This window comes from Perca flavescens, chromosome 16, assembly GCF_004354835.1.
Source record: "Perca flavescens isolate YP-PL-M2 chromosome 16, PFLA_1.0, whole genome shotgun sequence".
Lineage (NCBI taxonomy): Eukaryota > Metazoa > Chordata > Actinopteri > Perciformes > Percidae > Perca > Perca flavescens.
The window spans coordinates 17237754-17260278 of NC_041346.1; the positions used below are offsets into that span (position 1 = coordinate 17237754).

Consider the following 22525-nt stretch of genomic DNA (forward strand, 5'->3'; position numbering starts at 1 on the left):
GCCAATCCCCAACGAGGTAGGAGGAGCCAGTCAATCAGGAACCACAACAGTAGTTTTTTTTTTTTTTCATGTATACCAGCTTTAGTGAGCAGTGGCAAAAACAACATGGAGTCGGCAGCAGGCGGCTCAGCATCTTTTGATTCGTCACTTAACACTGCTAATGTACCCTGATCTATGTGTCCAAATACCAGTTTGTTAGGACTGAGTTGGGGTGCTCGCATGGTACCAGCCCGTCTGGAGGAAGAGTGAGGTAGACCTCATGGAATCACCCAGCTTTATAGACTCCGAGCAGGGAGGCCCATCCAACGAGGTGGGAGGAGCCAGTCAATCAGGAACCACTGAAAGAGACAGATACAGGCCAAAACAGGTAGTCATACGGCCCAGGGCTATCACACAAATGTCACTCATGAATTTCATATTTGTCCAGTAAAGTTAATAGCACCATAAAATAAGTCAGCAAACTTTATGTGCAAATCTACATCACATTTGAAATTACATTAAAAACATTTACAAAGTTCAGACGCAAAAACACTTACATCAAGATACTGGCCTTTTATAGCAGATAGTTATACAATTACAGTATATAGGCCATCTTAGTTAACACAGCAATACCCATAGTATAGCCCAACAGAAGCAGGTTGGCGTGGGGGAGGAAGCTGCTGCAGCAAATGTCATTGCCATGAGTGTATCATAATAGTGTCAGGTTAATGTATGTCAGTGTTATGCCTGAACCAATGCAATGCTCCATTAATTGCTCCATAAGAAACATATCAAAATGAAAAGGAGTTTTCCATACAAACGTTTTTTTCCACGATAACATTTTAGCCATGCTATCGGTATGACTCTAAGGATGACAATGTCTTTCTGTTCGCTCCACCACTTTGGTCCAGACTGAAATATCTCACAAAAACTGTTGGATGGACAGAGGTGTCAAAAGTATTCACATTCATTACTCAGGTAGAAGTATAGATAATAGGGTTTAAAAAGACTTCTGTAGAAGAACTCAAGCTTTTTATGACTAGTTGCCAATAAGTATTGTAATCGTGCAAAAAGTCAAACTTCAGAGGCATGTTATCAATAGCCTTTATTGGGATGTACTGTAAATGTACATCCAAGCTTAGCTGCAGGAATCTGTGAAGGCAACGGATGTAAGATAACAAAACTTGACAAGAAAATTGCCGGTGATTGGTTGGGACATTTCTTTGTACTAGGCTACATACGTCTGCTATTTCCTTGCTGGAGTGTGACGTGATTTGTGTCATGTGCTGGTGTGATGGATCGCGTACAAACCAATAGGGTGTCGGAATGGTATATTTATATACTTCTCATCCAACCACAATCAAATTCACTCTATCCAGATGGCGTGATTTATCTGGATAGGTTTTTGTTTATTTGTGGGTTTTTTAACGATGACAAGCTGGAATGAAAATAAACCAAACTGAAATAGGAGTAACCAGGCTATTTTTAAAATGTGAGGAGTAGAAAGTACAGATAATTGCGTGAAAATGTAAGGAGTAGAAGTAAAAAGTCTCCTGTAAAATAATTACTCCAGTAAAGTATAGATACCCAAAATTTCTACTTAACAAAGTATTTGTACTTAGTTACTTGACACCTCTGTGGATGGATTGCTATGACATTTTTCACTGACATTCATAGTCCCAGAAGATGAATCCTGCTGACTTTGGTGATCTATTTACTTTTTATTTAGCGTCACCATCAGGTGTAAATCTACTGAAAACTACTGACATTACCACCAGCCTCAGGTGTGCTTTGTGTTTAGTGCTAAGACAAATTTTAGCATGCTAACATGCTAAACATAACCCAAACAAAAAATATATATTATACCTGATGAGCACCAGCATGCTAACACTGTCTGTGTAAGCATGTTAGTCTGCTGAAAAAAAAAACATTTACAATAGAAATGACCAAATTCACACTGAGATTTTCCTTTATTTGTTTTAAAATAAATACAAGTGTTGTAATTGTTAAATCACTTTGTATTATAAAACTGTTTCTATCACATATATGAACCAGCCATTTGTAGCCAAAAGTTGATGAAGGCAGTATCATTTTACACTTTTATAGATTTCAATAATTATGTAACACATTAACATGAGAATAGAAGAGCCCTGAATCCCAGCGGTGACCGTGGGTAGCAACAGCTGTCATGTTGTTATCAGGTCATTACAGGCCATCGCACTTGTGGGAAATTACAATAAGTCATTAAGTAAGACTGTTTGACCCTGAGGTGTTACAGTCCTTTATTTTAACAACAGCTTATGCCTGCTCTCCCTCTGCTTGCTGACACCTCAAATGAACAGTCCTGGTGAAATATTTTAAAGTTTTAAAATACAAAAAAACTTATATTTGAGGTCTCTCTGGTTGATTTCTTTGACGTTAATAATTACTGTAGACTTCACATTTCATATCTTTAATGGACGACAACAACAGGAAACAGCTTTACACTGTGAATGATTTACAAAAGTGCCTCATAAATAGGTACAGTAGTAGAAATGTACACATTTATGACTGGCACAGTGTGAACAAAACACTGATGGTGGTAAAGCTATATTTAAAATAACATCTAAATATCGTTTGTGTTTTTTAATAGCATGAAATGATGACGTGACATGTAAATGCATTGGGCATGAAAGTCAATATTCATAATTCATTTCATACTGAGGCACTTTGTCTTCAAAGTCAGAGCAAGCAGAAATGTTCTGTTATCTGAGTTGTGTTGTGTGTAAAAGGAAGTTTTTCTCACCACCCAAGGTTTCTTCCTAAAAGGGAGTTTTTCCTCGCCACTGTCACACTAAATGTTTGCTCTTGAGGGAATTACTGGAATTGTTGGGTCTTTGTAAATTATAGCGTGTGGTCTAGACCTGCTCTATCTGTAAAGTGTCCTGAGATAACTCTTGTTATGATTTGATACTATAAATAAAATTGAATTGAACTGAATTGAATTGTAATGAGAGAACAAGTGATACGGATAATGGTTCCTGGATCTTTATCAAGTCTCTAATCTCCCAGCTCGTACTATTGGTGTCAAGGTTCACACGGCTACAGTTTCTCGGCATTATCAGAGGTGTGTTTATGACCTCAGTACCCTGCAGCATACGCCCACTTGCGAGGATCTGACTGAGCATGGAGTCCGCCATCATAGCGAACCACTGCCTGCACCACAGCTCCTGTTGATTTGAGGAACTCTGTCTCGTGGTTCTTTGATGCCAAACCATCCAGGACGTTCTGCAAACAGGAGCATATATGAAAACACACAGACGCCATGCAAACTAAGGAAAACTGGCAATGTGTGGCATACTGTTCTCATGAACCATTCATACAGCTATGAAAAGTAATGCACTGTAATTCGGTTGTAATTCAGACTTTTAAGCAGGGTAACAGAGTTCGTGTCCCGGAAGAAGTTAAGAGGAAAAAACAAGACTTTCACCCAGGAAATGGGTGTTTGTGTCCCAGAAGTATTACTTAAGGGGACCAGTGTTTAAACCCAAACCCCCCAAAAAATTCTAATCTTAACCAGTCGTTTTGATGGCTAAACTTAACTGTCACAATGTCACCAGTGTCACCTCATGGTGACCGGTAGGCGCATCACAGTCACCTTTTGTTGGCTAAACTTAACTGTAACGTAGGCCGGTAACCAGTCTCCATATTTTCATAAGAGATCATACAAATTGTTGTGCTTAAGTTTTCGTATGATATCACAAACCCATTGATGAGAATGTGTTGATAATAACTTTATGAACATTATTCACAAATACATTAATGAACAGTGTGACGGGTGACGGTCATGACTGAGGTATAAGGGCTCAGTGTTAGCTGGGCTTTTAGTTGAAGGATTGTTTCCCTACACACCACACCACCCTGCTATTAGTCACATATCAGTATTGTTTTCTGTTTGTGACACTCACTTTGTCAAAGTCAGGCTCTGCTACAGTGGTGTTGGGACTCAGCTGGTTGTGGACCCTCGGATCTGACACAGCTTTCTTCAGATCGTAGTCAAAGAACAGTGCATTCAGAATTACCTATAAAACAGCAAACATTTCAGCCAATGATAACCTTACTGTAATAGCCAGGGAGTAACAAGTTACAACAGTACAATTCATTAATTTAACTGGATAACTTTCAGACTGTGGCTTATGTCTTACCTGAGCGATAGAAGTGGTGATTTTCGTTCCTCCTGAGCCTCCGACCACCATCTTAACTTTGTTGTTTTTGTCAAAGAGGATGGTTGGACACATGGAAGACATTGGCCTTTTTCCTTTTAACCGAATTTTATGATAGTTTAAGTTAACAAGGTCAAATGAAACAAGTTGATGTGCTTTGCAGTGCCTATAAAAAGTATTCATCTTGTGTCACAACATTGAATCAAAGTAGATATAAAATGGTTGTTTTGTGTAGAAAAATATAGACCTATCTCCACAAGATTATTTGAATCACTTTATACTCTACTTTGATTTAAAGTTGTAAAAAAATGAATGAAGATCCACACTGTATTTTTAGTAGTAATGCACAAAAAAAACAAAAGATGAAACAATGTAAAGTGTCAAGAAGGGAGGGTTGACCTGTGTGTGACTTTAAACCTGCCTACCGTTAAACAGCCAATCTATATTACAATTTGTGTTGCTGAATTTGTGTGTGTGTATGTGTGTGTGTGTGTGTGTGTGTGTGTGTGTGTTTAAATCTAACCTGGCCTGATGAAGTTGTTGGGTGAAGGAGGTACTCCAAAACTGTTTGTGATGAGTGGAGAGCTGAAGTCGTCCATCTCATTGTTGAGAAGTATCCCTGTTGATCTTGACATGACTTTGGAGCCGAAACTGCAGGAAAACAATAACCGTTACAAGCGGGGAGGGTAATGCTTTATAATAACGATCACTAATAAATGGTAAATTGATAGTTCATTAAAAATAAGTTAACTATTAATTATTAATTAATTGACCATTTATTGATTATTGTTATTATAAAGTGTTACCAAAGGAGGACAGGGGGACAGGCACAAGACCAATTAAAGGCAGGGTTGGTAACTATTTCCAATAAACACTTTTTAATATATTGTTTGAAATGGTCTTTACACCCCGAAAGCAATAAATAATTTATGGGCTCTGAAAAAGGAGCGAAAAGGATTCATCATCTGTGGCTGCTGTAATCCTGTAAAAATGCCCAATCACTTCCTCGCAGGCAGCTTAGAAAGAACCAATGAAATGCCTCCTTGCACCACAGCGCGTACCCCTCCCGTGTACGAGCCTGAGCTAAATGTGCGTCGTCGCCACATTGCTAACATTAGTCATGTTTGTTGTAATATTGTTATGATAATTTTAGGTGTTTACTTACTGGTGAACGAAACATTAAATAAAATTGTGGTCTCTTCTCCGCTCTGCTCTGAAGCAGCAACGCAGAGGTAATTGTGCATGTCTGTGTGGGTGTGTGGGTCAGAGCCCCGAGGGCAGGGGGGAGGGGTTAGATGGAACCCCGAAGAGATGCTACTTTCAAATCTTGCTAGCTTTTCAACATTAGCAACCCTGCCTTTAACTAAAATTGGTAAAGATATTTGGAAAGGTCAGTTAGGAGGTCATACAAGCGATTGATGGTGCTGGTGGCGGCCACAGCGCTTCCATCTTCTGCTACTACAGAGAGGTGTGCGGTCCCGTGGTTTTCAGGAAGGTAAAATTCTGGCTCGTAGTAGTTCATGTGATGTGTGGATTCATCTGTGATCTTTTTACGGAGGACATCAGCATATAAACTTGAAGTCATATTCTGGATCAGCTTTGGAAGAGAAAATAATATTTAGTGAAACATATTGAGTGTTATTTGTTAAGTATTGGTTCACGTTCTGGGACATTTTACTATTGTTCCTACTAATATAAGAGTGGCAAAGTATTGCATGCGTCTCAAGTCACTCATGTCTTTGGGATAAAGTAGCAGAGATTCACTGATCTCTCCAAAGATGAATGGCTTGTCAAACTATATTACATGTTATAATGTAGGTATGTAATCTCTAAAGTCAGTAATTGTACTATAAGGGGAATAACTATTTTCTTATCATACTGTATTCTATAAGCAGAAAAATAATTACACATCTATGCCAAATCGGACTTCCTAGAATATGTTTATGTCATATACTACAAATTTGCATGTTTTGGGAGGAACATAATGCCACCTAGATTACTTGTATCATCATAATTAGGAAACATGCTTTATGTTGAATCTGCCAAGTTGGAAAATGTTGCTGCAAAATAATCACTGCCAATATATTTTATTTGTATTCCCTATGACACTACAAATTCTGCAACTTGAGCATGACTATTTTTATGTTTGTATTTAGGCACTCACAGCACTCAGTTTAGGTAAGAAAAAGATTGTGCTCTTGGTTCAGTATTGAAAAAGTGACTTCAGGCACATTTTCTTTTTTAACATTTAACTAAAAACACAATCTTTCCCTATCCTTAAAGCTATAATATGCAAGCTTTAACAAAAACAATTGACTAATACAAAAGTAATCTCTCTCAATCCTTATTTATGGGCCACTAGAAGTGTGTGGCGGTGTCTGTATCTGCAGAGTATATGCAGGCCGTGCAGCACATTTACATTCCCAACAACTGCTTTGTCACGCCCTTTGGCGGTTTAACCTCTCACCTTGCTTTGATCGAGCACACCGTGACATCACTGCAGTTTAGCTGGGTGTGGTCAGAGGTGAAACAGGCTTGAAACTTTTAACCGGAGGCAGCAGCAAAACAATGCTTTTCAGCCTGGTATTAACTTACTCTTCAACTCTTAACTCTTTAAGTGCCTTGTTTGTACATATTAAAACATTTATTGTACAAATTTAGAGATGTCTACAGAACATGTTAAATCAATGCAGTACAAAGTACTTGGCCTTCAGCTTGGAGAGGTATTTTCCTACAAGAGGAGCTGCTGCTGCCACTGGGTAGGTAGCACAAACATAGCGTGGCACCCCACAATCTACAAACCAACCCTTTAATTATTTTAAGCACCATTTTAAGACCAGGACCTTACATCTGTGATGTTGAGAAATTTCGGATCTCCAAGTAAGGTCCTCTTTGCATAAGCAAAACGGAAAGCCTCCACAATGCGATGGTAGGTTAGGATCTTTTTCTCAGTGCTTGCCGTACTATCTGAGTTGAAGTTGTACCCTGTAGAAAATATAACAATCATTAGTAACTCCATTTAAAACCACAGCTTCACTCAACTGTATTCATTCAGATGGCTGTTCAGGTAGGAAAGGAGACAGCTAAAATGGACTTGACCCGGCCTATTCCTGTGTTTTTATTTAGTCTAAAAGCTGCTGGGACCAGACCGTGGGTATTAGCCTGAGCTGACAGCCAAAGGGGCAAACAGGAAAAAAAGCTGAGGGAACCAGAGTTTTGGTTTGATGGGTTTCAGCTGACAGACAGAGGCAGGAGTCACGGTAAATCAGCAGGATAAAAGTTTTTGGCGGTCACTAAAATGTGTGCATGAAGCCTCCACCATTCAACTGTGTCCAATTAAAGGTAAATTGGTGAGATTAGTGTTAGCATGTAAGGCAGGGGGCCGCAGTGAGTGAATGGCCAGTCAGAGGAAAGGAAAGGTTCAGAGAGATTAATTACTTTAGCAGGAAGTTTCTTGTCTAATCCTCAGAGGCAGACACTGTCACTGTACTGAAAAGTAGCAGAGATTCAGTGTCTTCAACATGAACAGTTTGGATTTTCTGCAACAACCAGCCAATATTGGATAAAGTAAAATCAGGCAGATTATGATGTACACAGAAATGACATATGATTAATGATGATAGGCCAAGGTAGCAATGATGTGATTAGAAACGTGTTCATGAACTTTGCTGATCAGACTCTGAGCCTCTCAGGTATGTAGACACGGACTGCAATTATCATTGATCTTAATAACTTCAATCAAACAAAACCCTTTCTGTCAGGGTTACAGAGTCGCTCCCTCAGGTGTTTTAACTTCATTCTCTAAATTGGAGGAAGTTAAATGTAAACTTGATATTGTTTCAGTATCTTATTTCTGCTTATTGCTATCTGTTAGTGTTGCAGTAGTCTTGCATTGCCAGACCTATCTCCAGCCTAATTTTGTGGGCTATCTTATGAACAGGTATGCATAAGTTTTCGTACAATAGCATGCAGCTCGTTCATGAGAATGCGTTGGAAGATTCCTAATGCATTGTCAATGTAAGCATTCCCTTACATTGTAGGTACATTAGGAGGGGATCTTGTATGGCAACACATTCTTACTCCCAGCGTGTCAAAAAGCTAAGCCTGGTCAGGTACCTTTGTCTTTTGTAACTGCCGCAAATAGTCTCCTTTAGCGTCTTGCTCTTTGGCGTCATATTTGAACGCACTTGGTCAGGACTCTTGCCGTCACTTTTTGATGCTCTGGATCGGGATGTACATTAAACTGACATGTGGCACAAGAATGGGACAGTTAGGTTTAGGATAAGATCGTGGGTGGGGTTACAAAATGTACGTTTTAGTGACACGCGGACAAGAACGGGACACAAACCACAGTCTCCTGGGTGAAAGTCCTGTTTTGTTTGACCCATCCACCATCCCAACCAACGTCCTTATGCGGATTTTCGGTCTTTCATACTACTTGGTACCATTGTCGTTCTTGATACTACATCATCTTACAGCGCCGCGGTCGAGCTTACTGCTGTGCCCGGTGCATTCCATGCAGATGCTAAAGGGGGATTTTGCTGTTGTATCTGACACTAAGAGCCAGTGACCAAGCGTCAATATTTTACGAGTTGGGAGTGAGAATGTGTTGTGTATAGCCAGTATAAACAGGATTACAGCAAGCAAAACCTGTTTCAATGTTCATATGGGTACCTGACTATTGTTTTAAGATGGAAAAATTGTGAACCTACCCTTTGAGATACACAGTCTGGAAACCATCAATATATGTACCAAATTGTGTGACAGTCATGAATTAAATGTTAAGATATGTCAGTCTATTGCTATTCCTACAGCCTAAAAACTACTTGGTGGGAAGGGATTATGGTTGTGGTTAAAAGACGCCAACATTGACTGTTAAATGGGAGGTCGCGCAACCTCACAAATCTATTGCCTTCTTCAGGAGAAGTTAAATGTAAAAACTTTACATATGTAGTAGTATGATACTCTAAGGTTTTTATTTACAGTAGATCAACATGTTGTTCACAGTGGAGTCTGAGAGAGTGACTGGCAAAGTGAAGGCAGCTCACATTGAAGCACTCCCACTCGGGATGTTTTTGGACAAAACATCAAAGCTTACCATTCAAGATGTTTAATATCAGCGAGAGCACAGGGCCGCTAGCTGGGGCATTGGGAACAGCCATGGTGTACTCCCCCACATTCACCCTTAAAGGGTTATCATCCAAGACAGGCACATAATCCTTCAGATCCTCCATTGTGATGATACCGCCTAAACACGGAGTGACACACACTGTGAATGCATATTTAGACAGAACTGGAAAAACCTTCTTAACATGAAAGTTAGTTGTGCAGAGAGAGGTGTATGTCAGTTTATTAAATGTCCTTACGTCTTTTTAGCAAAGGCAAAAATGATCTGATCTGCAGAAACAGCTGTTTGGATTGTCAAATAAAGTAAAAGAAAATTTTGCAAACTTTTCACTATGAATGACAAAAGTGGAAAACTTGCTATTGCTGGTAATTATAGGCATTTTAATCTAACAAAGAAAGCAGCGTTTATATAAACAATATAACGACTTTAGACAATTTGGTTATACAGTCTATGATCATCAACTCTCAATATATACAATAAAATAAAAAATACTACCTGCTGCCTGAATATCTGTCACAAGGTTCTGAGCCAGTGGTCCCTGATAGAAAGCATTAGGACCCTCTTCCGCTATTTTTCTATAGGTTTCTGCAAGCCTCGTGAATTTGATGGTGTCATTTTCTTTTAGGATGGTGCCATTTTTCCCACAAAACACTTCACTGAAATAGAGAAAAAAATAATTTAAGATGGTAATGAAACATGTGTTTAAGTGACTTTAAAATAAACAGACACTGGTTTTATACTCCTTAGGTCGATGCTTCTCACCATAGGGCTTCGTCCTTGATTATTGTTTTCTTGTTACTGGAAATAGCAGAGGCAAGTGCCCTGCCCAAAGGAAAACCTTTTTTTGCAAGATCAATGCTCGGCTGGAACAAGTCTTTCCAAGGCAGTTTTCCATGTCGTTTGTGTGCCATCTCATAACCTCGAATCTCCCCCGGTACAGCAACAGACAACCCCCCTACCAACCATGGAAGCCAAGGAAACAAGATTTAGATTATTGCTTCATAAGTTATTTATTACATACTACGTTATTTTAGGGCACTGGTATACATACAGTAGTACTGTGGGGTTTGACTCCAAAGACTCAAACTTTTGTTGTTATTTACTCCTGAGCGTAGAGCTCTCAAAGAATATACACTGTCTCTTTAGTCTGTCTCTATCCTCATTATATTGATGTTAACAGAAACTTCCCTCAGCTTATTTCCATGTCTGATAGTGCTGGTTAAACATTACCTTTCTGGGATAAATCTGTACTGTTCCCAAACATGTTCTCTGTTGCATTGCGAGGTGCCATCTCCCTGGCATCAATGGTCTCAACGATCCCTGTGTACAAGTCACAAATCAGGAAATGCATTTAGGATCCAGATGATCTGGAAGTTGTACAAGTTTGTTGTGTCAGTGGGAAATTAAACAACAGAAGACTTTGTGGATGTATGTGAAAGTAAAGGTGTACCAGTTTTGGCGTTGTAGATGGTGAAGAAAAGTCCTCCTCCGATACCCATACTGTGAGCGTTCATAAGTCCAACACACAGTAAAGCAGCTATAGAGGCATCTACTGCAGACCCCCCTTTTATTAGTATGTCTCTTCAGTAAAATTAATCAAAACACACATAGGAAAGGATTAGTTTTTACTCTTAAGATCTTAAAACCCTGGCCTGTTGGCAAAGAACAAAGCAGGTTCACAGGGATTTACATGGGTATGGCTGTTAGTGCAAGCAATGTTCCTGCTTTATGTTTATGCACGAATGAGTCTGTTTACAGCAGAGCAATGTGCCTGTCCTGAAGGGTGTTTGAGTGTGTACGCTCTCACCTGCCGACCTCTGAACACGGCCCAGCATCTGCTGCCACAGCTGCCTTAAAGTACCGCGGCTCACTCGGTTGCTTCCTTCTCTCGACACCAAAAAAGACACCCACGAAGGTGGCGACAGATGCCAACAGAAGCATCGCCAGTGCCACAATTATTATCTTCTTTGCCATTTTTATAGTGCAGGAGCAATATATTTATTTAATGCCTGTCAAGAGAAAAAATAAATTACACAAATTCATTCAGCTGCAATGAGCTTTGCTTTGTAAAATCAGAAACCCAAAATTCACATCACATAAATGATAATATTGCATTATTAGAAGAATCGATGAAGCATTATGATAACTCACAAAAACAATTCAAACCTACAGATGAGGTGTATGGAAATATCAATTACATAAAAAGTAATGCATATCGATACCTCTAATTTAGTAGAGGAAACAAGTAGTACACAAAACTTGCAGCATATTCCTTATGTGAATAAAACGTAGCTTGTTCACAACAATATGTCAGTTTTGTGTAACATATATTTCCAGATGTTTGTTTAGTTAATGTGGACTTCATGTGTATTTACAAATTAAAACCAGGAACATTTTTACAAACACCCTGATTAGAGCTGGTTGTAGCATCAACCATTTAGAATGTTTTAAACAGGGATTTTGTTTAAATTCTGATTCCTAGCAGGACTGAAGAACATTAGTTTATTACCACAGAGTTGAATCTGTGTTCTGTTACATTATGTGCCAACAGGTGAACAGAAATGGGCAGTATTTCAATTAAATATATTTAAAATACGTAAGCCTATTTAATCACTATTGAGTATTTTGTAATTTGCATTTTGCTGGACAGAAAAAAAAGATGTCACTTTTAACAACATACTTTAAGAGCTTGTACTTGCTTTAATACTTGTGCATTTTAAATACTTCAAATATTATTTAATGTAATTCTTTCATCAAATAAGACACATTTTTATCCCCAGGTTTAAACTGTAGAAATAACCTGCACAACAATTAGTGTCATCACAGTCTTTGGCTCAATGCAAGGGAATTCTGCCATATGTCCCATCTCATTCTAAACTACAGTATTACATTTGTGTTCCCTGGACTGTAGTGTTAGGGGAACACTTTTGTGTGATTTTTTAAGTTGTTGTTGTTGTTGTTGTTGTTGTTGTTGTTGTTGGTATTGGGGTGACAGGAAGGGGGCTTCTTCTCTTTCATTTCTACTATTTTGTACTTTGTCATACTCTGCTGTACTGTTTTGTGTCTTATGCACTCTTTCAACTAGTTGCTTATAAAGTTAAAGATCTTAGAAATGTATTTACTCCACTGCACAAATACGTATCACTCTTGAAAAAGGCATCCACTATGGCTTATTGTCATCTGAAAGATGTTCAGTTCTGCCTGTTGCATTTGAATTGGCTGTTCATGTAGTCAGTCAATGGTTGCTTTGACTGACAGAAAACACCTGGCAAGTTATCCTGATTGGCCACTTCAAATGATGTGGGAAATTAGCAGAGTTCATCTTTTGGATGTAGGGGGTCATAACGCATATTACATGTGGTCATACCAGTACTTTATTTTGATACATTTGATGAGCAATAATTTGTAATTTGATACTTTTGATGTATTTGTGCTCATCTCTGCAGGTAAATAATGTTAAATATTGAACCTATTAATGTAAATAAGTAAGTACCGACAATGGTTAACAGACCAAGTAAGGCAGAAGATATTTGGGGACTCATTGGCTCACACACAGTCACGGCTGACTGCTCATCTTTACTGCGAAAGAAAAAAGACAACTGAAATGACAGTGAAGCTGTACTGTACCTATGTAGGGATTAATGCCCGACGAGGTGTCCATTGTCAGGTATTAATAGACGACCTGCTTATACCATGGTCACTTGCCAAATATATATATTTTTTAAACATTAATCAATATTTTAATACGTTTTACAATCAAAATTTTACCAAACAATAACTCTGTTTTCCTGGTTACGACTGAGGGTTTGACTAATACCTGGAATAATCATTCCCATCCTATAAGGTTCTTCTGAGCGGACTATAAATATCTCCAGGTATTAATGAACTTTCGGTAACACTTTAGTTGAAGGTATCTACATAAGAGAGACATGACACTATCATTGACACATGCCACTGTCATGACACAGTCATGACACATGAACCCTAACCCTAACCCTAACTCTTACCCTTAGCCTAACCATAATATGTCATGACAAAAACCGAATGACACTTACTGAAAGAAGCGTTATGTCATAAACGTTTATGACTTGTTTATAATGTTTATGACATGTTCATGACAGTGTCATGTCACTCTCATGTAGATACCTTTAAGTAAAGTGTAACCAAACTTTCTTGTGATCCAGGTAATGTTATGTCACTACAAACAAAGGTCGCTTGGTCAATTTTAAGACAACGAAAGCTCGGTCAATTCACTCGAACAAGCTGCCTAATTTCAGCCCAAAGCCCAACAGCAGCCCATCTTTGTGTGATATCCACAATAAACAAGACTAAAAGTAAAGCTGAGGCTGACAAGAATTCAGTCATTAGGTACAGTAAGTGTTGCACAAATCTGTCCTGTTTGTAAAAGCTCAAATTATATGGAGGCTCTGCGGGCAGCAATAGAGCCCCAACCTCACTCTACGTTGTTTAACTCCCTGGCTAAAAATAAACCCACTCAAATAGATACCAAAAGTTGAAATGTAGATTTAAAATAATGTAGCCTTCACAGATAACAGGGATTTTAATTGTATATTGAGGGCTCTGCTAGTCAATAAACCTTTAAATTGTTGTGGTAAAGTTGTCTAAATCTCAATAGTTTTGTCTATCTGAGATGATCTGACTGTTTGTATCTTCCTGGCTCTGCTTTCAGCAGCCAAAAATAATAAAAGAAAAATTATTAATTTTTTTTAAATACCCCCATTTGCTTCAAGCCCTAAAACCTTCTGTCATGCAGATTTGGTAATCTGTCAGAGGAATTAAACCAAATTACATAAATAATAATAGTTGCACAGTACAAACATTTTTGTGCAACATTACAGTCCACACACCATTTATTTAAAAATCCCACCTGCCTTCAAATCTCAAAGAAGAAAGCTGCTTCACCAATTAAAAGCTAAAGGGAAATGTTGCGAGGTAAAACAACAACATGAATTTGAATCCTAGCCTTAGATTTGGATAAAACATTGCACCAGCTGGATCATTGAGATAAACCTTCCTAGACATGCGAAACATTTTTTTTCTTACCTTGAGTTCTCTCAGGCCCTCAGGCTGCTGTGTGTGCCTATATCTGCCGCAGTTTATAGGTAATAGGCTTGCTGCGGTTCTCAGTATGTACTGTAACTATCACTAAATCATTAAACTTTAACCCACCCCACCATAAAACACCTACAGTGTATAACCACGGGAAGAACAAAATGCAAACGAACACGGAAAGAAACAGCTTGAAAAGATATTCAAGTTATCACCAAAATAGTAAGTCATCTGTGCTCAATCTTCACACAACTTTCTAAAATACCACAGAGCAATTGCATGACCCTGAACCTGAGTGGAAACACAAATTCACTGGATGAATAGCTCTTTATCCACAGTGGTACTTATCTCACAAAGGTTAACTTACAGTAGTTTGCTGGTGGTTCATTTCAAATAGATGACATATGAATCTACAATGGGGCAAAAAAGTATTTAGTCAGCCACCAGTTGTGTAAGTTCTCCCACTTAAAAAGATGAGAGAGGCCTGTAATTTTCATCATAGGTACACTGCAACTATGAGAGACAAAATGAGAAAAATAATCCAGAAAATCACATTGTAGGATTTTTAATGAATTAATTCGTAAATTCCTCGGTAAAATAAATATTTCGTCACCTACAAACAAGCAAGATTTCTGGCTCTCACAGACCTGTAACTTCTTCTTTAAGAGGCTCCTCTGTCCTCCACTCGTTACCTGTATTAATGGCACCTATTTGAACTTGTTATCAGTATAAAAGACACCTGTTCACAACCTCAAACAGTCACACTCCAAACTCCACTATGGCCAAGACCAAAGAGCTGTCAAAGGACACCAGAAACAAAATTGTAGTACTGCAAATTGTAGACCTGCTGGGAAGACTGAATCTGCAATAGGTAACCAACTTGCAGAATTGGTGGCTGACTAAATACTTTTTTGCCCCACTGTAGGTAGTCAATATGATAAATAGGGACCTATTCCACTGCTCTGATGCATCGCAGCTTTAGAATAAATATTGATTTTTGCATGACGTCTCACAAAACCTTTGATATTTAAGTTTTAAATAAAGTGCCTCCTCACCAGGAAAATGGCTTTCTGGGCTGCGAGGGAGAAGATCGCATCTGCCATGAGGACAGAGGTGTCAAGTAACGAAGTACAAATACTTTGTTACCTTACTTAAGTAGAAATTTTGGGTATCTGTACTTTACTGGAGTAATTATTTTACAGCATACTTTTTACTTCTACTCCTTACATTTTCACGGAATTATCTGTACTTTCTACTCCTTACATTTGCACGGGACGCTAGTTAACACTACAGTTGGCAGCAGCTAACGTTAGCCTAGGGTTAGCTAGCAGCGGGAGTAAACACGGTTAAAATGCTGAGAGCTAAACGGTGTAAAAGTGTGTCTGTATTTCACTGGAGAGGATTGTAACACCAGCCTGTAGCTGCCGTTGTCTGAAAACCACAGACACAGAGATGTGTCATCTTTTTCAGCCCTTCTGAGTTTGCAGGTATGATTTTAATATTACATTATTATAGTCATATGATTTTGTCCTAACGTTTTGGGGTTAAGCTGTTGTCCTTAATGGCATTGTTTCCCCCTTACATCAGGGGTCTTCAACGTTTTTTAAACCAAGGACCCCTTAACTTAAAGTGAGATGTAGCAGGGACCCCCTACTACATATTGTATGAAATTAAGTTGCCTATTAAACTGGGCCTACAATAACAGTTAGGGCAACCTAAAGCGTTCTTACATACCCTTTTTTCATAAGCTATTAAAATATTAATTGTTGGCATGGTTTTATAATATTTTAATGTAACATACTGTATGTGGCACAGTAAATCTAGGATTAACTGTATCTATGGGCTGATGTCTTAGGGACTCCCTTACCTATAGGCCAGTAAGCCTATCATCAGTGGGAATTTATATTTGCTAATAATATGTTGGAATTATGTTGAAGGCATTTTAATTTTATAAGACTCAAAGATAATAAAAAGACTCAAAAATGTACAATAATTTGGAGGCCCCCCTGCAATGACTTTGAGGACCCCTTTTTGAAGATCTCTGCCTTACATTACTTTTACTTTTATACTTTAAGTAGTTTTGAAACCAGTACTTTTACACTTTTCCTTAAGTAAAAAGCTTGAGTTGATACTTCAACTTCTACAAAAGTCTTTTCAAACCCTAGTATCTATACTTCTACTTGAGTAATGAATGTAAATACTTTTGACACCTCTGCATGAGGAGAGGAAAGAACAAACTGCAGAGGAACAGTGTGAAGAGGGTGCAGAAGAGAAGGGTCAGTTAAATAAGCAGTCAAGCCAATAGGTGGAGGCCAACAGGGACACAACAGATGACTTTTTCAACTTTGACACAGGGACCCCAGGAACAGCTATCCCAGAAAACCTACTTCCACCGCTTAAAGTCACCATTGAATTGACCCTCTAAGATGGTGCTTAAACTCCCAGACTGCACCGCCTCGGTGAAGCTCCACCAATAAAATGGTTCATGGAGAAAATGGGAGAAAAAAAAACAAAGTGGTCAAAAATCTAATTTGTTTAAGCTCCAGATTGCCTGAAGGCACTCAAGTTGTCATGGTGCTGTCTGTTTTCCCTCTCCCTTGTTTTTTGACTGTCATGTGCTGAGTGGGTGTGGCGCTCCTGGCTCTCTCTCCCTCCTCGTCAAGACACCTGTGGCTTCCTGTTCACCTGATTCACATCCAGCAATCACTACTCCTGTTTTAAAACCCCAGCCTTCCAACCAGTCTCTGCCAGATTGTCTGTTCACCCAAGTGGTAACACTCGCTACGGCCAGCCTCAGTGTTTTCAAAAGACTGCTTTTCTTTTGTAAACCTGTTGCGAGCCTTGTTTTGACTTTTTGTGTTTTTGTTTCCAGATTCCCACTAAAGCCCTGGAAGCCCAGTCTGCCTGTCTGAGCCTTGTTCTTCTCTCGAACCTGCTTCTCACCTGTCTGCCCGCTCTCAGCCCCAGGGCATATCCAGCACCTGCATCACTCATTTTTTGTGTTCAATAAACCTCAATATCTGTTGCGACCTTTTTCTGTGTCTGCGCTTGAATCCAGACAGCCCAGCCTAACACAAGTAGGTGCATGTATGCAATTTGAGAAAAAGCCCCGACAGCCGGCCTTGAATTTGATTCCCAATCAAATAGTTTAATAGTTTCGTTTTAATAAGTTAATTGGGTTTATTCTTAAAGTATAAAGCAATAGAGCTGCTACAACATATTCTACTGTAGCAAAATTGAGCATTAAATGTGTATTATCATGCAATTGTATCTGTCAATATAGAAAAGAAACTGGTTATAGCACCTTCCAAGGAGTCTCCATGAATGCAGTCTATTTTTTCATTTATTTGGTCCCTGCATTTGGTTACAGCTGTGATAACACCAACACTTAATGTTTGTGTTTCCACAGCTGTAGCCAATTATCTGTACTATATATCCAAAGTTAGTTACATAGATCCATTTCAAACAGACTATATTGCACTCATCTTGGCACCCAAAAGCTGACAAAACATTAAGTTAACCATCTGGTAATACTGTTTTTATTCAAATGACAATGACAATTGATGGCTCATTTTTCAGGACTACATTCTATTTCACGAGACTGAGACTTATGACTATGAGCAGGCCAACGCAGCTTTACACTCAGCCTCCACCTGGCTAACTGCCTAAAAACATTAATGACAATGGTTTGGTTTAATTCTTAAATTTAAAAAAGCCATACCTTGAAGTGAATATTTAGTTCTGTGCAGTGGACTATATATCTGCTGAACCAGCAGCTGCACTATGCTGTATGTTCCTTATTTCTTCCTTTAGAGTCAGTGTGTGACTGTTACCACTGACTAACCAGATCCATGTGCACTGCCATGTTTGTCTTTTTCTTCTACAGCATTTTGTCCCTTTCTTACGGAGCCCCTAAGGGGACATGAGCAAAAAAAGAAAAAAAAAAAGTTTCATGTGCACACATGAAACCTTTTCGTGTGAGCACGCAAAACTTTTGTGTGAGCACATGAAAGCCCTATATTGATGTACAGTAGCCTGGGCCATACTGGAGACAGCTAGAGAAATGACTACAGTACAGGAGTTAGTTGCACTATATTTTAATCTAGGTCTTCATTATAAGGACATTGCTGCTTTGCTTGCAAGTCGTCACCATTATATTATTTCGATACATTAAAACAGATTTTTGAGGAGGAGACGGCTCCGGCACCGAAACTACTTTGCTAAAGGGCCTAATTATATTTGGCACTTAAACTCTTATGACAAACTGAAGTCTTCCCAGATAGCAAACAGTCATTGAAACTGTTGAAATCAACATTCCGTTGTCAACATTAAGTCATTGAATCAACATCAAACTCTGATGTTGATTGTACATCATTTGCATTGTGTTTTAATATTGAAACAACGTTGAAATCCTGTCCATAGATTAACGGAATTTCAATGGTATTTCAATTATCAGGAATATTGAAACGTTGAAATTTCAACTGAACTAAGGATTGCTGTTATTTCAATGGAATTTCAATCGTTATTAAGTCATAGAAAATTATCTTTTGTACAGCCCTATTACTGATACCATGGTGGCAGAAATTTTGAAATGGTGGGCCGCCACTACAAAATCAACATAGAAGAAACACTTCAGTCACAGTTATTCTCACACGATTCACTTTGAGTTTAAATGGTGATAAACTCATAAACCACAGAGTGACCCTAGTGTTCCTCACGCAGAGCGAAGCAGATCAGGGGGACAATGAGCAGCCCAGGACATAACACTAAAGATCATGAAACATTCCTTCTCCAACATACTGAACATCTGCTCCTGGAGTGTCCTTCTGGCTGTCAACCATGACACCTCATGTGCCAAACATCCCAGAATTCATTCAATTGAGACAATAGGAAAGATAAAAGGGCAAGTGTACAGTACACAGTGGCAGCTCACAGGGAGTTGCTTTTAACATCCTCTTGTGTGTCTCGTTCTACAAGGCGCCCCTATCAGCAGGACGACATCATTTGTATGTGCCTTTCAAAACCGTTACAAATACGTTTTCTGATTGGACAATGCTATGCTATGTTGAGGTTTGGTTAGATTAAGGCACAAAAACAACTTGGTCAGGAAAAGATCATGCTTTGTGTTAAAATAACTACTTGTTAAGGTTGGGGAATGTGATGGCCTCATCTGCTGTCAGCTGGTTCAACCCTCCTGCACACACCTTAGTTTTCTTTACAGTTTACACTATAGTTCATTTTCTCCTCATTGAGTTGGTCGAACTCTTGACCTTGTGCAATTACATCAGCAAAAAAGATAAATAATGATACATAGATTTTGTTTCATACATAATTCTCATAATTTATATTTCTTAAAATGACCTGCCCCTAAAGCTGAGCTCTTAAATACAGAGAGTGCCCATCACATGATGGGGGGGATTGGAATTCTAGTTCAGAGATTTGAGTTCTTTAGACTACAGTAGGCTATATTAGTTTGCTGATGCTTTTGTTTAGGTTAATTGCTAAATTATTATGTTAATTGCTAACACTGATAGACTAATGATCCTGCTTTGTTTTATTTGTAGTTTAGTATTAGTTGTCTTTGTGTTACCCCTTTGTTTCATAAATTGTCTGATCAGCCATTATACATGTTCCCCTTTGTGTACAATTTGGGTGGTCAGTTTTAGTTAAGTTCTGTTTAGTTGACCTCTTTTATGGGCCCGGAACCATAGATTTAGAACAATGCCTGGAACTTTGTTACATATTTTGTAAATTGTTTGTTTTTTATATTTTGGGGTAAATTAAAAACTTTTTTGAAAATCCATTTGTGACTCCTCATGCCTGTCTGCTCTGTCCCTCAAAGGAAATGATCACACCTCTGCATATGAGGTGAATGACAGGGGCCCGGGGCTCCATACAACCCAAAAAGACCTAACCCTAAACTTGTTGTGTAGAGACTGTTGTTTTTTCATGAGACTCTGGTAAAAGAGGAATTTGCTACCAGCTCGAAACCAGTGTCAAGAAACAAAACAAGAACCTGGACAATCCAGGAGATTATCGACCCTGAGAATAAGGTGGGCTGTGAAATCCTGAAATCCAGACAGAGCCAATGTGAGCAATTAGACTTTAGTACCAGCATGATGGGGATGCATTAAGCACTGCTAGACGACTATATCCCTCTCTTCTCCAGCATAGAGTTCCCTGTTTCCATGGATTTGTATTTAGGCTGGGAGGTGATACAACTTATTACACTCATCCCTCAGGGGGTTGTTTGGTGATGTAAGAGTTTATACCCACTGTTATACAAGGCTGACAGTGGATTAGATTTTGAAAACTTGGGCCCTAACTTATCTCTCATACTCACTGACCAGAAAGACACTGATGACCGATGCTTTTAGTTGGCAAGATGCACCTGTGTCAGTGACAGTAAATGCAGTTTAGAGGTTGAAGTATGTAGCGATACAAGCCCAAGTCTCACTGTGTAAATGATCTCACAGCCCTCCTGATGTCAACGTTCCGTTCCCTGAAGCAAATTCTCACAGAGCATTTCTTTCCCATTTTCTGTTGGTTTCATGAATGTGCAAATCAAGCCGATAAATGTTAAGTTATCCAGGTTGTGGTGGGATATCTGAAAATTGCCATTGTCATCAACTGATATGACAGCAGCCTAGTAAACACTATATACCCACAACGATGCAAATTATAACTCACACATAGTTTTGCGCACTGCCCTTTTAAAAAAAATTCTGAGGCGAGTGAATTATTGATGGTAGCTTGGCTACTTAAACTTGCGGGTTTGTGCAGGAAGTCCTGTGTCGCGCAAATGACGGTTCTCTCTGACCAATCAGTGAACTGCAGTGTTTAAAAGTACCAGTTACCAGGTACACAGCTTTTGCTAAAGGAAAACCAAAAAAAAACAGAAAGGGGAGTAGAGGCGAGTAGAGCCGTACCATGCGGTGGAAAACAGCATTATACATCACTGCAGCAGGGTGAGCAATTGATTACAGGAGGTCAGGAAACATTTGATTTTCAGCTGCTAGGTACAGGTAGTTGCTCTTAAAATCCAACTGAAATTAAATTGCTTTTTGTTTTTTGTTTTTATCTGCTGTAGTGTGCATATCTGCTCTTTAAGTTAGGTGTCATGTTTTCTGAAATTAAAATTGAAAAAAAATAGTTTCATTATGGTCAAACACTAGTCTTGGCTTGCCAGACCTCTCCACAGTGCTGTGAAGTAAGGTTTGGCTACACCACGGATACATTCTACAGTAGGAGATAAAAACGCACTGGGTTGTTTGCATTTCTTTAAACCAATCACAATCTTCTTGGGCGGTGCTAAACTCCGGACACAGCGAAGGCGCCTCTGAAAAATAGTCTCGGGAAGGAACTTGTTTAGGTGGAACATATGCACCCTGCAAAAGAAAATGCCACATACAATATTAAATGAAGTTAACTGTTCACACAATACAGTAACATGAGCTATTTAAATTAGTTGGATACATGGTTAAAAGTAAGGGTGAGGCTATTTGCCCCCCTGGTACAATTAGCAGTGTATGCTATTTGTACCCTGGTGCAATTAGAAATGAATGCTATTTGTACCCCGCACAGCAATGTGTTCTATTAATACCCCAACTGGTACAAATATCAATGTATGCTATTTGCACCCCTGTGCATTTACAGTACCTTGGCATATATTTACAAACAGTTATCCATACTACTCATGTATTACACCTTTTTGGAATATTATCACTCTCACATTTTTACCCTAACCATAACCAATCCCACTCCTCTTGCCTAAACCTAACCAACCCAACCAGAGCAGGCATATTCATGAGTCTTCACCTACCACCCTGCAAAAAACCCTGACTTGCGCAATTGCATGCAAATTATCTAATCCAAAATTACAAAATCAAAATCACCTCACAGGGGAATTGAAATCCTAACTCCCATACTCACCTAGCAGCTCTTACAGGATGTTGGACAACTGTTTACCCCTTGCTTTCTTCAAGCCTCGTTTGATAGGTAACCGTACTGTATACAAAAAATCGATACTAACTAACAAACGAACGGTTGTATGCTTTCACTGAAGACAGAAAGTGCAACTGTAGTATTAATTTTCCGCTAGAAATTCAATTGTTATAAACTTTAGAGCAAAACTTTCCTAATATGT

General features: G+C 38.8%; 1 protein-coding gene across 1 annotated transcript; it reads right to left on the reverse strand.

Annotated features, from left to right (window-relative positions):
- Positions 1–3099: 3099 nt before the first annotated feature.
- On the reverse strand, positions 3100–11283 carry ggt1b (gamma-glutamyltransferase 1b). Its single transcript, XM_028602438.1, has 12 exons — positions 11117–11283; positions 10760–10890; positions 10540–10629; positions 10072–10264; positions 9805–9965; positions 9280–9429; positions 7030–7166; positions 5591–5778; positions 4705–4832; positions 4164–4276; positions 3927–4040; positions 3100–3246 (listed from the first exon to the last, which is right to left on the reverse strand). Exons 1-12 carry the CDS (start codon positions 11281–11283, stop codon positions 3100–3102), a joined length of 1719 nt encoding a protein of 572 aa, XP_028458239.1.
- Between the last annotated feature and the right edge of the window lie 11242 nt (positions 11284–22525).

What these genes read in the sequence shown, in the direction of transcription:
- ggt1b (XM_028602438.1), bottom strand. Translation starts at nt 11,283, where the DNA reads ATGGCAAAGAAGATAATAATTGTGGCACTGGCGATGCTTCTGTTGGCA. An exon ending in GATATTAAACATCTTGAATG is followed by an intron (nt 7,167 to 9,279) that starts GTAAGCTTTGAT and finishes TATTTTCTACAG; the next exon opens with GGTACAACTTCAACTCAGAT. An exon ending in CAACAACTTCATCAGGCCAG is followed by an intron (nt 4,277 to 4,704) that starts GTTAGATTTAAA and finishes TTCGGTTAAAAG; the next exon opens with GAAAAAGGCCAATGTCTTCC.